Genomic DNA, 16871 nt, shown 5'->3' with positions numbered 1-16871 from the left:
AGATTAAAGGACATCGGCAAAAGAACCAAAGGCAACATGAGGAAAAACTGTTTACGCGGTGAGTGGTTATGATTTGAAATGCGCTGCCTGAAAGGGTGGTGGAAGCAGATTCAAAGGCTAAAGACGGAGGAAGCCCGGGAGGAGTACAAAAAGTGCAGGGGGATACTTAAAAAAGAAATTAGGAGATCAAGGAGGGGCCATGAAATAACACTGGCGAGCAAAATAAAGGAAAATCCTAAGATGTTTTATAAGTATATTAAGGGTAAAAGGATGACTAGGGAAAAAATAGGGCCCATTAGGGACAAAAATGGCAATGTGTGTGTGGAGCCGGCAGATGTAGGAGGGGTTCTAAATGAATTTTTTGCATCTGTTTTCACTATGGAGAAGGACGATGTAGACATAGAAATACGGCAGGGAGACTGTGATATACTCAAACATATTAACATCGAGCGGGAGGAGGTATTGGCGGTTTTAGCAGGCCTAAAAATGGATAAATCCCCAGGCCCGGACGAAATGTATCCCAGGCTACTGTGTGAGGCAAAGGAGGAGATTGCGGGGGCTCCAACACATATATTCAGAACCTCTCTGGCCACAGGGGATGTGCCAGAGGACTGGAGAACCGCTAATGTAGTACCATTATTCAAGAAGGGGAGTAGGGAAAAACCGGGGAACTACAGGCCAGTGAGCCTAACATCAGTGGTAGGAAAATTATTGGAAAAAATTCTGAAGGACAAAATTAGTCTCCACTTGGAGAAGCAAGGATTAATCAGGGATAGTCAACATGGCTTTGTCAAGGGAAGATCATGTCTGACTAATTTGATTGAATTTTTTGAGGGGGTGACTAGGCGTGTGGATGAGGGTAACGCAGTGGATGTGGTATACATGGATTTCAGTAAGGCCTTCGATAAAGTCCCCCACAGGAGACTGGTCAAGAAGGTACGAGCCCATGGAATCCAGGGTGCCTTGGCACTTTGGATACAAAACTGGCTTAGTGGCAGAAGGCAGAGGGTGATGGTCGAAGGTTGTTTTTGTGACTGGAAGCCTGTGGCCAGTGGGGTACCACAGGGATCGGTGCTAGGTCCCTTGCTGTTTGTGGTCTACATTAATGACTTGGATATGAATGTAAAAGGTATGATCAGTAAGTTCGCTGATGATACAAAAATTGGTAGGGTGGTAAATAGCGAGGAGGATAGCCTCAGTCTGCAGGACGATATAGATGGGTTGGTCAGATGGGCGGAACAGTGGCAAATGGAATTTAACCCGGAAAAGTGCGAGGTGATGCACTTTGGAGGGACTAACAAGGCAAGGGAATACACAATGAATGGGAGGACCCTAGGCAAGACAGAGGGTCAGAGGGATCTTGGTGTGCAAGTTCACAGATCCCTGAAGGCGGCGGAACAGGTAGATAAGGTGGTAAAGAAGGCATATGGGATACTTGCCTTTATTAGCCGAGGCATAGAATATAAGAGCAAGGAGGTTATGATGGAGCTGTATAAAACACTGGTTAGGCCACAGCTGGAGTACTGTGTGCAGTTCTGGTCGCCACACTACAGGAAGGATGTGATCGCTTTGGAGAGGGTGCAGAGGAGATTCACCAGGATGTTACCAGGGCTGGAGCGCTTCAGCTATGAAGAGAGACTGGGAAGATTGGGTTTGTTTTCCTTGGAGCAGAGGAGGCTGAGGGGGGACATGATTGAGGTGTACAAAATTATGAGGGGCACAGATAGGATGGATACTAAGGAGCTTTTTCCCTTCGTTGAGGGTTCTATAACAAGGGGACATAGATTCAAGGTAAAAGGCGGGAGGTTTAGAGGGGATTTGAGAAAGAACTTTTTCACCCAGAGGGTGGTTGGAGTCTGGAACTCACTGCCTGAAAGGGTTGTGGAGGCAGGAACCCTCACAACATTCAAGAAGCATTTGGATGAGCACTTGAAATGCCATAGCATACAAGGCTACGGACCAAATGCTGGAATATGGAATTAGAGTAGACAGGGCTTGATGGCCGGCGCGGACACGATGGGCCGAAGGGCCTCTATCCGTGCTGTATAACTCTATGACTCTATGACTCTATGAATTGTGGCTTTCAAAAATGAATTGGATAAATACTTGAAGGGAAAAAATTTGCAGGGCCACGGGGAAAGAGTGGGGGAATGGGACTAACTGAATTGCTCTTACAAAGAGCCGACACGGGCTTGATGGGCCGAATGGCCACCTTCTGTGCTGTAACCATTCTATGATTCTATGAGCTCGGAGAGGGCATATGGGGAAGTAGGAGAGAAACTAGAGAACGATGCAAGTTCAGGGGAAGGGCAGGGGTAACTGTAGGGGAAGTTTGGCTTGGTGGGTTAGGGTAAAGGAGGGAAGCAGCAGAGGCAGCTGAACGGATGGTTTCAATCTTAGTGACATAGTCCATGAGCTCCTCGCACTTGTTGGAAGTGAGGGTGGAGGAGTACTTTAAGAGTACTTCATTGGATGTAAAGCACTTTGCAATGTGCTGAGGCCATGCAAGGTGCTATTTAAATGCAAGTCTTTATTTCTTTATAAAAACATAAATCAGCATTAAGAATGGGCCCATTTACATAGGGTGGTCTCCTGAACGGTGTGCGATCCCTAACCATGTGTCATTACCGGTTGCAATCCATGAATGAGCCCAATAAATATTAATATAAAAATAGTATCAGTCGGGGGGGAATCAGAACATGCCTGGCTGTCAAAGCACTTATTTTATTACTTAATTGAGGTTTAAGATTTCATTGTAGTTCCTAGAACAAGTCCTACCCTCAGGCGACCTGCTGAGCAATTGAATACTTTACTGATTCTGAGCCCTCCAGCGCCATTCTGTAATGGTCTAAGTGGCAGTGACGGTCACAGTGGCGTTAATTCAGCAAACTCAATCTCGCCATTGATTTTATTGAAGGGCAGAGCTATGATAATTAGCTGTTCAACTTTTTCAGTCTGTGTGGAGCAGCACAAAATTTCTAGCAAATGATAGCGTGGCAAAATGTACACAATGGCATAAGTCACTCACGCTATAATTTCTTGGAATTTCTGCACCATAATAATGGCATACGCTCTGGATGCTTCATTACTATGGCACAAGTTGTCAACAAATTCAGACCTAACATGATTTTAACAATAGGCTGGATGGAATAAGTAAAAAAGATGGGCACTGAAAGCAATGGAAACATCTTCCTTCCCTCTGTGCAGGGAATAAAATGGTTTCACTTCCACATAGGATTGCGAACCCTCCTGGATTGCCCAGGAGTCTTCCGGAATGGACGATCATTCTCCCGGGCACTGCTGCTGAAGATCTGGGAGAAAAGTACAGTACTTCCACGTTATGGTTTGCTCTTGCGTCCCTCCGACGGCCCGAATTGTCAGTTCCCGCCCCGATCTATCAATTACCGAATGTAAGTATTCCAGAGTATTGTGTCCTGTGATTCTGAGTAAGTACATACCCACAGTATAAACACAGCTAAACAGCGGAAGCAACATGCTACAGACAGAGCTAAGCGATTCCACAACCAACGGATCAGATCAAAGCTCTGCAGTCCTGCCACATCCAGTCGTGAATGGTGGTGAACAATTAAACAACGAACGGGAGGAGGAGGCTCTGCAAACATCCCCATCCTCAATAATGGCGGAGTCCAGCACGTGAGTGCAAAAGACAAGGCTGAAGCGTTTGCAACCATCTTCAGCCAGAAGTGTCGAGTGGATGATCCATCTCGACCTCCTCCCGATATCCCCACCATCATGGAAGCCAGTCTTCAGCCAATTCGATTCACTCCACGTGATATCAAGAAACGGCTGAGTGCACTGGATACAGCAAAGGCTATGGGCCCCGACAACATCCCAGCTGTAGTGCTGAAGACTTGTGCTCCAGAACTAGCTGCGCCTCTAGCCAAGCTGTTCCAGTACAGCTACAACACTGGCATCTACCCGACAATGTGGAAAATTGCCCAGGTATGTCCTGTCCACAAAAAGCAGGACAAATCCAATCCGGCCAATTACCGCCCCATCAGTCTACTCTCAATCATCAGCAAAGTGATGGAAGGTGTCGTCGACAGTGCTATCAAGTGGCACTTACTCACCAATAACCTGCTCACCGATGCTCAGTTTGGGTTCTGCCAGGACCACTCGGCTCCAGACCTCATTACAGCCTTGGTCCAAACATGGACAAAAGAGCTGAAATCCAGAGGTGAGGTGAGAGTGACTGCCCTTGACATCAAGGCAGCATTTGACTGAGTGTGGCACCAAGGAGCCCGAGTAAAATTGAAGTCAATGGGAATCAGGGGGAAAACTCTCTAGTGGCTGGAGTCATACCTAGCACAAAGGAAGATGGTAGTGGTTGTTGGAGGCCAATCATCTCAGCCCCAGGACATTGCTGCAGGAGTTCCTCAGGGCAGTGTCCTAGGCCCAACCATCTTCAGCTGCTTCATCAATGACCTTCCCTCCATCATAAAGTCAGAAATGGGGATGTTCGCTGATGACTGCACAGTGTTCTGTTCCATTTGCAACCCCTCAAATAATGAAGCAGTCCGAGCCCGCATGCAGCAAGACCTGGACAACATCCAGGCTTGGGCTCATAAGTGGCAAGTAACATTCGCGCCAGATAAGTGCCAGGCAATGACCATCTCCAACAAGAGAGAGTCTAACCACCTCCCCTTGACATTCAACGGCATTAACATCGCCGAATCCCCCACCATCAACATCCTGGGGGTCACCATTGACCAGAAACTTAACTGGACCAGCCACATAAATACTGTGGCTACGAGAGCAGGTCAGAGGCTGGGTATTCTGCGGTGAGTGACTCACCTCCTGACTCCCCAAAGCCTTTCCACCATCTACAAGGCACAAGTCAGGAGTGTGATGGAATACTCTCCACTTGCTTGGATGAGTGCAGCTCCAACAACACTCGAGAAGCTCGACACCATCCAAGATAAAGCAGCCCGCTTGATTGGCACCCCATCCACCACCCTAAACATTCACTCCCTTCACCACCGGCGCACTGTGGCTGCAGTGTGTACCATCCACAGGATGCACTGCAGCAACTCGCCAAGGCTTCTTCGACAGCACCTCCCAAACCCGCGACCTCTACCACCTAGAAGGACAAGAGCAGCAGGCACATGGGAACAACACCACCTGCACGTTCCACTCCAAGTCACACACCATCCCGACTTGGAAATATATCGCCGTTCCTTCATCGTCGCTGGGTCAAAATCCTGGAACTCCCTTCCTAACAGCACTGTGGGAGAACCGTCACCACACGGACTGCAGCGGTTCAAGAAGGCGGCTCACCACCACCTTCTCGAGGGCAATTAGGGATGGGCAATAAATGCTGGCCTTGCCAGCGACGCCCACATCCCGTGAACGAATAAAAAAAAAAGTTCTTCAAAGCTTCACATTATATCGAGCCGGCACGGACACGATGGGCTGAATGGCCCCCTTCTGTGCTGTTTCTTTTCTACGGTTCTATATTGTGGGGTGTATCCGTGACAAGGTGCAATTCAAACACGAATGCACAATGAAATGGAGTGGAAGAATACAGAGTCAATTTCTCCCCCACCCTCTATTTTCAATCTTAGCCACGTTAATATCTGGAGGCCCTGAACGGAGAACAAACACCTCCCAGCAGGAAAAGGAAAATGTGGAGGGTTGGCACTGGCTCAATGAGATGTGGTTAGAAAGAGCTTCATTAATAGAAATACTAACTTGCCTGATAACCCATTGGGTAGACACTGTCTAAAGTAGTATGGAACACTACCGACCTGAAGGTAGGGTTACCAACCCTCCCAGATTGCTCGGCAGTCTCCTTGAATAGACAATCGATCTCCCGGGCACTGTCGACTCAGGAAAAAAATCACTTGCGCATTACAGTTTGTGCCCCCGTGCCACCAATGGCCCAAACTGTCAATTCCTGCCACATACCATCCTACGTGCCTCCATGAACTTATCAACAGGTTGAGCGATTCCCTGCTGGAATATCCCATGTGGCTGGCCGCTGATCTTGCTCCTGCTGCCTTTAAGTTCGCCAGAGAAGTGGCTTGTTGCACTGCCTGTGAAGTTACGGCAGTGCAGCAGGACCAGCCACGAGGGGATTTGCTGTGCCTGCAGCAGCGGCCTGCCTTGTTTGCTTTATTGCCAGGAGCAGGACGACCCATACCTGGTGGAGAAGCCAAGTGATGAGCAGGCGGTGTCTCCAGCTCTGAAGATGAGTCCAGCGACAATGAATTTGCAAGGTAAGTATTAGATTCCTTGCAGAAAAGATTTACTAGGATGCTACCGGGACTTGATGGTTTGACTTATAGGGAGAGGTTGGATAGACTGAGACTTTTTTCCCTGGAGAGTAGGAGGTTAAGGGGTGATCTTATAGAAGTCTATAAAATAATGAGGGGCATAGATAAGGTCGATAGTCAAAATCTTTTCCCAAAGGTAGGGGAGTCTATAACGAGGGGGCATAGATTTAAGGTGAGAGGGGAGAGATACAAAAGGGTCCAGAGGGGCAATTTTTTCACTCAAAGGGTGGTGAGTGTCTGGAACGAGCTGCCAGAGGCAGTAGTAGAGGCGGGTACAATTTTGTCTTTTAAAAAGCATTTGGACAGTTACATGGGTAAGATGGGTATAGAGGGATATGGGCCAAGTGCAGGCAATTGGGACTAGCTTAGTGGTATAAACTGGGCGACATGGACATGTTGGGCCGAAGGGCCTGTTTCCATGTTGTAAACTTCTATGATTCTATGATTCCCAAGTTATCAATAAAACAGAATATGCATTGCCATCCTTGAGCTTCAATTTCTGCACTATCATACTCAGCTCAGTTTTTTAAAACTATACCCTTCAATGGCACCTTCAGCAAAGCACAGAAATCAAGCCATTAAGTAAATACAATAACATTTGCAGATTGCAGTGAATGGCATGTGATCGAACTTAGACTAGCACATCTTTACACAAGGCAAGGCATGCTTCCAGCACTGTTTATCTCTCCTGGAATACCTAATTGCACAAGAGAAACACTGTCCAAAGAGTAGGGAGTGCTGCTGCTAACTTACACTGACACCCATATGTAGAGCCCCAGTACATTCGTCATTGAGTTATTAAATAAATCCAGCTCACTTTCAGTCAGAAAGGCACAGGATTTTAAATAATTTTCAATGTTTTTCCTTTCATTTTTAAATCAACTTTATATCCTATCCTATTTGTTTGTGCTGGAGGTATAGCAACTACCTGATTCAGTAAAGAACAACAAATATATATTGATATATTCAATGCTGTAGGAAGCATTGTGTGAGTAGTTCTTTATATGCACCATTTGTTCTGTGGATGGGTCAAAAACAAATAATATGACCATCTAGGGTTTAGGGTTTGATAGTCACAAAAGGGGTGATTTTAACCCTGCTTGCCCAGCGAAAAATCGATCAGGAGGGCAGTTCAAATTGAAATAGGGGTTGTGCAAAGTCACACAGGTTGCATTGTGGGGGAAGTTGACCAAAGCTGTATGATTGTGCTGAAAGGAATAATTGTAGTGACCTGGACCGGAGGGGGATTAGTGCATCCATTCATTACCTTTAGTGCTGCTCTATGCATAATGTGTATGAGTTCTGACTTTGATAAACTGTGCACATGTGTTTAAGGGTTGGCCTCCTGGTGCTAGAAGGATAAGAATGAGACCTTTGGACGTGGGAAGCTAACCAAGTATGGTACACCTAATTTTTCATATCCTAATGGATCTATGATTCAGACATCTGGATAAGGGCAGCAGGTTCAGCAATGTAAATGCAGGAAGCCAGAACGTGGATGCCACACTGTGTAAAAATGCCTATAGTTACCTTCCATTGATGTGATGTTATCATCCATCAACCTTGGCGTCCTATTTGACCCTGAGATGAGCTTCCAACCACATATCGTATTTTAAAATTCTCATTCTTGTTTTCAAATCCCTCCATGGCCTCACCCCTCCCTCTCTGTAACCTCCTCCAGCCCTACAACCCTCCGAAATCTCTGCGCTCCTCCAATTCTTGCCTCTTGCGCAGCCCCGATTTTAATCGCTCCACCATTGGCTGCCGTGCCTTCAGCTCCCTATGCCCTAAGTTCTGGAATTCCCTTCCTAAACCTCCCCGCCTCTCTACCTCTCTCTCCTCCTTTAAGACGCTCCTTAAAACCTACCTCTTTGACCAAGCTTTTGGTCACCTGTCCTAATATCTCCTTATGTAGCTCGGCATCAAATTTTGTTTAGTAACACTCCTGTGAAGTGCCTTGGGATGTTTTACTATGTTAAAGGCGCTATATAAATGCAAGTTGTTGTTGTCATTGTATGGGGTTAAGGCATCACTCCTACACTGGCAGTGTTTGAGGAGCTCTGCATTCCCCCAGTCTGCTGTCACTTTCCTTGGTTCTCCTCCCTGCAGTCATCTGGGCTGCTTGCCACGAGTTGAGAGTTTTAGTGCAAATGATTAGAGTCGTGTTGTGCTATGAGTTTGCATTATCCAACATTGTCTGCAGTTGTGCTGTTGGATGTTCAAATGCTAGGAGGAGATCTGGTGTTTTCTCCCCAGCTGAAGACAGGCCTTGGTGCTTGTGCCTTAGCTGTTGAATTGTTATTTATGATGTGGAGATGCCGGTGATGGACTGGGGTTGACAATTGTAAACAATTTTACAACACCAAGTTATAGTCCAGCAATTTTATTTTAAATTCACAAGCTTTCGGAGATTTTCTCCTTCCTGAGGAAGGAGAAAATCTCCGAAAGCTTGTGAATTTAAAATAAAATTGCTGGACTATAACTTGGTGTTGTAAAATTGTTTAGAATTGTTATTTGGTAGCATTGTTAACCTTATGTGCAAACACTGAATGTTTGGGCCTAAAGACTACAGAAATCAAATTAGAACCTCACACAGTCAGTGCTTTTTGGTCGCATATCACTTCACTGTAGGGGCTTTGTTTTCTCCTTAATTCCCTCCGAGTTATATAGCTGAGATTTTGTTCACACATCATGAAGCAATGACCCTGCCAGTTTTATTTAAGAAAGTATTATGATATATCTTATACCTCATTTAAATAACAACATTGTTGCTGACAGCACTACTCATGTTGGCAGCAACCTTGTAATATATTAAACCTCTGATGTGTTGTGAATCAGAGACAGCAAGCACCACCAAATTTGATGGCTTGCGACAACACTGCTGCCTCTGTCTTTGGTATCACAAGAGGTAAAGGTGGCAAGCAAATGTGGCTGAGTGGCTGAAGTGTTTCCTGTTTCCCTCTGTACAGATATCAAATGGGTTTGCTACCACTTATCTATACATAGCTCCTGTGGTGATTGCAGAGATATCAACCTTTAAATATTAACATCAATGAGATACTGTCTCCAAAACTCAGGAGGCAAAATCTCTAACCCCTCTTAGATTTTAAGCATTTTAGAAGCAAAAAAATCGCTTTTCTTGCAAGAATGCAGAAGCCAAAGCTTTCAAGTGTCACAGCTGCTTTACTCACATCCTTAATGTCCACACCAATCCTAAAAGATATCACACATGATTATTAACTTTCCTCTTCCACTATAATTCAAGTAGGCAATGACAGCATTTCACCTGCAATGCCACTTAACCTCTCCAGCCCAGAAAGGGAACAATTGAAACTGTGGTGTCTCATTCCTGCAGGTAGTAAATTGTTCGAAGAGATTTTTAAATTTTAATTTTTTTTCTTACTTTTCCTTTCTGCCTCTTTTTTCTCCCTCTCTTAATCCAATCTTTCTTTCCCTCCTTATTTCTCTTTCTGAACCTATTCACCCTATTTCCTTCTCCGTCATTCCTCTATTTCTTTCTCAATCCTTAAATCTCATTGGTTAAGGAGATAGACTGATAGTCACATCATTCACCAAGGTCCTAGATGCCTCGTTGACCTCGCTGCATTGTTACCAATTTGCACTTCCAGCAATTTGAGGTGCAAAAATAACTTGAGCTGAAGGGTGAGGAAAAAAATCCAACTCACGGCACTTGCGGCAAGGTGCCCTGCTCCAGCAAATTCTGGGCCACTATAATCATTTTCGCAATATATCTAATAACCCAAATCTGTGATAATTAACAGTATTTTCAAAGCTTCATCATTATTAAAGATTCAATCATTTACCTACAGGATAAAAGCTGACATATTCCGGACAGAAATATAAAGAACAATATTCGGAATAAGGCCAAAAAAGACCATTACAATTAAATTGAGTAATTGCAATGAAAAATATTCACAGATGATTTCAGAATCTATTTCCAGGATTTTCATGGTTATAATTATCAGTTTTTTTAACAAATATGTTCTTTCATGATTGCAAAATGCTACAGAAAAGTACTATTAAGATTATCATTATGAATGCTTCACAAAACTTTCATTGAACAATATAACACCGTCAACTAATTATGAAATAAATCTAATTAAAATGTAATCATTGGGCAACTTTACTTACTGAAAACTTAAGAGATTTATAGTTACTTCTTTATGAAATATAACGGAAGCAAGTGAAGTATATTTTCTGCTGTTAAATAAATTGTCAATGAAGCTTACTGATCACTACGTTGTTCTGGTCCGACAAATAGATTGATACGGCTTAGGCCTGTGCGAGTTCCCAGGAAAGAAACTTCAACTCCCTTGTCAGCATTTCTGGAATAATATATCCGACAGGATAAGTATACTTAAAACAGAACAACCAACCCACCCAAAATGAGATCCATATTGCAGCTGAAAATATGAAGCACTCATACTGCAATACTATCTCATCTTTGTCTAATCATTGAATACATAGCTGGCAATACTACAGAAAGAAAGAAAGACCTCAAATAAAACAATATGAAGTGTGGAACAGACAAAAAAGAAAAGGAAAGAAGGGAAGACTGTGTGTATATTATTTCATTTTGACACGGGAATATTTTAATGTCTGAAATGTTTATTAAAATATCTCTTAAGATCATAGATCATAGAATCTGGAACTGTCTGATTGCAGCGTGGGATTCTGTTCAGAAGGCATATGTTTGAACAGCAATCCAAGATTCATGTTCAGCTATTTCATACATGCAAGGTTAACTGATCAATGTGTGGGCCACTGGGTCGAGTGGCTCACTTTTGTGTAATGTTCTACCTTAGGAAGAGGAAAAATTGGCGTTAGGACCTATCCTCATCACCGAGAATGTGTCCTTTGTCAGTGAGGACAGGAGGCACATGTCAGCTATGGAGAAGGTCTCTCTTCTCTTCATGAATTGAATCTTGGCCTAGTTTGTGTCAAGGAAAGCCTTCTAACCCCCTTTTTCAGTTGTGTTTTTAGCTTCACCCTCCAACTCCTTTCCTGTTTTCTCCTGCTGCTCACCATCCACTTCATTCCTCTGCTCTGTAAAGCGCTCTGAGTGATCTTTCTGTACATGAGGAGTGCTATAAAAATGTAACTTGTTTTTCTATATCCTGTCTAAGAGTGAGAAAAGTATTAAAAGAGCCTCACCAGAATTGGGAATAAGATTCTAGTCTTGGACTTTATTGAGTTTTATAGAGAACTAAGAACTGTTGAGGGGAACAAATGTTTTTTGCATGAAAGAAGAAATCAAGCTTCTTGGAGGAAGCTTTGGGAATGGAGGAGAGTTGGGAGTACCACTGAGGCCAGAAAATATAGTGGGGCCAAGAATTCAATAGTTGAGGAACAAATAATGGTGGAGGTATGAAAGGTAAGAGAAGGGAAGAAAGAGCTTACATTTATATAGCGCCTTTCATGACTTCAGGACATTCCAAAACACTTCACAGCCAATTAAGTATTTTTGAAGTGCAGTCACTATTGTAATGTGGGGAAATGGGGCAACCAATTTTCCAATAGTAAGGTCCCAGAAACAGCATGAGATAAATTACCAGTTTTAATGATATTGGTTGAGGAATAAATATTGGCCAGGTACTGGGAGAACAGCCCTGCTCTTCTTTAACAAATGCCATGGGAACTTTTATGTCCACCTGAGAGGGCAGAAGTGCTTAATGTCTCATCCAAAAAACAGCACCTCTCAGGGTGCAGCACTCCCACAATATTGTACTGATGTGTCAGCCTGGATTATGTCCTCAAGTCTTTGAGCCAAGGCTAACATCTATGGTAAGAGTTGTTGGTTTGACTTGCAGGAGACATGAAGGAATTGTGTCTTTGAAGAGCTGTAAGAAACATGATTTTTATTGCCCCATCTAAGGGCAAGGAGGAGATCAAGATGTGGGATTAACACATTATACTGTGAGAGACCTGGAAGTAGTGTGAACCGAGGGTATGCGATCTAAAGGAATTTGTTGAATGTAAAGTAGAATCATCAGCAAAAGAATGGAGAGGTTTTTGTTATGAAGAAGGCACAAAGTAGTTAAAAGGATAGCATCTTGGAGCTCATTTTGAGTTCATGGAAAAAAAATCAGAGGATGAGCATGAATTACAGCACAAACAGAGTGATTTAAAAGGAAACTAATTATCTGTGAACACAGCTTTGGATAGAACCCTCATGATGGTAAGGGCTTTCCAAGGCAACAACAGATGATTCACTAAAGTGATCAAGAGCAAAGTTCCAGGGGTGCAAAACAAAGGCAACAAGATCACCATGAAATGGTCATGCTGAAAACCATTCTGATGATCATGGATCAGCCAGAACTTTCAAGGTGATTAATAATTTTGAGAGTTAACAGCATTTTCCATAGTTTTAGAAAATACTGATGTAAAGACATTAGGGCAATAGTCTGAAGGCTAAGAGGGAAAATGTTTCTTTGGGGAAGAGAGTGAGCATGAACAAATTTAGAAAGAGAAAGAGAAGAACGGGGAGTGAGTGAGATTGAAGAGAAAGTATAGGCCAGGATAAGTTCAGAGGTGCACACCTTGAGGATGATGGCAGGGGTACCATCCAACCAGTCCAGAGAGCGGAAGATCCAACAGAACTGTCAAAAATAAAGCTTAATGTCAGTCATAATAGTAGGACAGAATGGAGATTGGTTCTTCACCAGGATTAGAGTTGGAGGAGAAAAGTGAACCAAAATAGTCAATTTTCTCTTTAGAAAAGATAGCAAGATGGAAGAATGATTGCACAGATGATTTACTGATGCTCAAGGGGCCAGAAGAAACTGTTGCTGCAGGGGGGGGGGGGTGGCAGGACAGCTGTTGATGCTTCTTTTCAATGAAGTTGCATTCAGCACCTCTACCACTAGATCTGCAGAAGTTAAGAGTAAAGTCTGAAGATGCTACAGACTGATCATGGCGTCATATATGATGGCAGAATTTTTATAAGAAACAGCAGATGCACAATAAGTATCAGATCTGATGGAAGGCAAAGTACCAGGTATTAAACCTTCCATGCAGTTAGAATAACATCAGTTAATTTAATGACACACATAGAAGGTTTAGGAGAGTAAAATCAGCAGTTGGTCCAGGGAAAAGCATCAAAGAATTCTCTAAGACTGTCCCTGTTGAATGACTTATACTACAAAACAAGGTGGGACTGGTTTACAGAATGTAATTTACATAGAATTACATAGAATGTACAGCACAGAAACAGGCCATATTACCCAACTAGTCCATGCCAGTATTTATGTTCCATAGGACTCTCCTCCCACCCCTCTTTCTCTTACCCTATCATCATAACCTTTTATTCTGTTCTCCCTCATGTGTTTATCTAGCTTTCCCTTAAATGCATCTATGCTATTTGCTTCAACTGCTCCTTGTGGTAGTGAGTTCCACATTCTAACCACTCTCTGCATTACAGGATATTCTCCAAGGGACAGGTCTGAGTCAGTGATCAGAAAAAAAAAACAGCTGTGAAGAGACAGTTTCAGTGTTACAGTTCGGATTGAAGATGAGGAAAACTTTTAGCAGACACACTGAATTATCAAATGATCAGGATACAGGTCGACTGATTGATGAGTTAGCATGGTCACAAGAAGAGAAATGGAACCAACGCTGAGGGTGAACACTGGAGTCATTGAGATCATTGCTTTCAGTAGAGGGAAAGTTAGAGTTGATAGATTTAATTTTGCTTGATGAAAAATTGAATAGTTCTAGACAGTTATCAAGGTTAAAAAAGAGTTAGACATTGCACAATTTAGTGAGGTGAGGAAGAGATATTTTTAGCCACAGGAGGTCAAAGTCTGGTAATTCAAGTCAAAACAAACCTACTCTATGTTGCTCCTGTGGACTGGAATGTGGAACAGATACTCTAAGAAATACATCTGAAGAGGAACAATCAACCAGAGACAAAACTTGTGTTTCAGTCATTAAAAAAAGATGTGCAGGATGACTGGAAATGGAGACGGAAATGGACAGAATCAAGATATAAGCAATGTTGGACAGGTGCACAGTTGAGTGAGAATAGGAAGCAGATGTGGCAAGGTAGAATTTTGAGCTTGCACATTGTTCACGATGCAGATGGAGGGAAGAAGAATCTAGAATAAGGAGCTGTCACTGCCGTAATGTGGAGAAAGTGGTCACATTCCACATGATGTGCTATATGGCCTCTCAGTGGTCTCAGTGGTGTTCTGTGGACACACCCGCACAGTAAAAACATCCTCCAATGGTGAATAAGCAGTCAAACAATACAGAAATTTTCAACTGTTGATGAGTTCAATTCCTGTAACTTTCTTAATACATGGCGATCAAAAAAGTTCTTTGTAGATAAATATTATTTATTGGTTTTTAGGTTGCACATATAATACAAGCATTTTAGAATGTTCTCTTTGACAAACAACGAGAAGATAGGAAAAATGTAAGATAACTTTTGCGTCCACACCCATTTATTTGCCAATGAAGAAGATGGCACTTACACAAGCCTTCTTCCTTCATCTTACAGACAAAGTAATTATGTTTATTTTTTAATAGAGTGCATTAGTGTGTGTATCATATTCTCCATGCTAAAATAATCAACTGTGATATGAAAATGATACTGCACTAGTCACTGTCTTAGGATCTTTGGCACATTACAATTTGGCACGTACAATTTGCCTTTGGTCCAAAAACACTTCTCTAGTGTAGTCATCTATTATGACACAACTTATTGATTGCTAACTTCAAATAATAATTATCACTGAACCTTCTTTTAGAATAATTTTACCAATACTATTGCATATGCTAACTAGATGTAACACCATAGAATAATTTCACCGCTACTATTGAATGTATGTTAAGTGACTTGATTTACTAAGCCTAACAACAACCTGGAGAAGGGTTGGGCAATAGTTCTGTTATGGTGCTGATAGGTTATGGGATTTCAGAAATCAATGTATACGCCTGAGAAACAAAAATGTTAAAGTGAAAAAACTTGTTAAAAATTAAATCTAGAAATTATTGATATCCATAAAGTAAAAAAGTGAGGTAGATATTTGGGAATTAGAAAATGACCTAATGTTCAGCTAACAGAAGTTAGGTATTTTATATAATGCTTTCAGCATTATATCGATATAATTTAGAGACTGGATAATGGAACATTTTAATCTTCCATGCGCTTATTTCTCACAAACATACAGGACTATACATAACCCCTTCTATCAGTAGGTGAGGAGATTTGTTGTTCTCAAACTAGCCACATTGGGGTATTCTACCTACTACCATTTGATCTGTGGACTAGCAATGGCATCAGAAATAAGGGACAAGTCCACTGAGTGCTCACCTGATCATGTAATAAAAAGCTTTGAAAGTAGGGTTAAAAAGGAGAAATTTGAAATAATAGCTAGTAAAATGATTGAAAAACCTAATAAAACAACAAGAAAAGTTTTTGTTCTTCTTACTCTTTTCAATGCTATAAGGATGTTACATACTTACTCAGATCGGTTCAGAGCTAAGCTGGTCCAGTAAGCTTCTAGTGGTGCTGTCACCACAGCATCAAAAAGTACTTCCTGAATTAATTCCTTGTCACCTGTGTATACAAAATTAAAGCAAATATTGTCTTTTTCATTTTATAGTCGTGTTCTATTGTAAAATAAAATTGTACAGCATGAAAAAGCTACACTTACACTGTAGAAGTGGCTCTTTTCCTGTGAGGAAGAGTTTGACAGCTTCAAGCTGAAAGAGGTTGCGATATTGAGGATGTATGTCAGTATCACAGTAGTTCCTAAAATCAGATGAAAAGTTGATTCCACCATGTTAGTAGCAAGTGCCCAGATATATACAGTGATTGTATATCTGAATTTGCTTATGTGTCAATTGCATTAAAATAAAATAAAGGGCAACAGTGCTCACAACTGAATATTCGCCACCTTGCTTTGTGCCCAGTATTAATATTTTGCCCTAGAAAAAAATCAATTTAGGCCAGTTTTGAAGAGCCAAATGGATCCCAGAGCAAGGCAAAGGGGGCAGCAATCTGGTGTCAATGATCATTGCCCTCTTTTTCTCCACTTTGCGTTCAGGATGTGACTGTTCCCAGGGTATAACGCAGAGGAAAATCAGCGCTTATATCAACTCTGCACATATCAGATACGTTTTTGCACACATAGCTCAAAGGACTTCATCAATCAAATCCACAATTCCCATGAACTGGAATGTGACAGTATGCACAATGTAATATGGGATAATGGGCCACAGGATAAATAATGAACCCTTTTTTACTGTTAAGGTATGCACTGGAAATGGTGCAGGTCAGCACTGTACGTTCTATGTCCGTGACAGGCAAATAAATAACATTCTGATAGACTGCATACATCAGGCTACAACTATGGGTCCTTTGTATTATCTTCCTTTGTCTGAATTTGGACTCCATGGTAAAGATAGGGTATAATTGCAGCTCTGCTTCAAAGATTTTTCTGTGAATCTCTCCTTCATGGACAGCTGATGTGCTGGGAGTGTATTTTATGTTTAAATCTTGCATCATGGTCCCTAGTCTAAACCAGGAGTGTTAATTTTGAGATCTAC

At 42.3% G+C, this 16871-nt stretch overlaps 1 protein-coding gene across 1 annotated transcript in view; it reads right to left on the bottom strand.

Moving 5' to 3' along the window:
• Window positions 1–16871, bottom strand: part of cacna2d3a (calcium channel, voltage-dependent, alpha 2/delta subunit 3a) — a 633142-nt gene that overhangs the window by 155734 nt on the left and 460537 nt on the right. The window contains exons 23-25 of the mRNA XM_067998742.1: window positions 15977–16074; window positions 15786–15879; window positions 10547–10642 (exon numbers count right to left, since the gene is read on the bottom strand). Coding sequence (XP_067854843.1) covers window positions 10547–10642; window positions 15786–15879; window positions 15977–16074 — 288 coding nt within the window. The remainder of the gene's footprint in view (window positions 1–10546; window positions 10643–15785; window positions 15880–15976; window positions 16075–16871) is intronic.

The sequence above is a fragment of the Heptranchias perlo genome, chromosome 17, assembly GCF_035084215.1.
Source record: "Heptranchias perlo isolate sHepPer1 chromosome 17, sHepPer1.hap1, whole genome shotgun sequence".
In the NCBI taxonomy this organism is placed as follows: Eukaryota; Metazoa; Chordata; class Chondrichthyes; order Hexanchiformes; family Hexanchidae; genus Heptranchias; species Heptranchias perlo.
The sequence above is the reverse complement of the archived record's forward strand: the minus strand, read 5'-3'. Positions and strand labels throughout refer to the sequence as shown.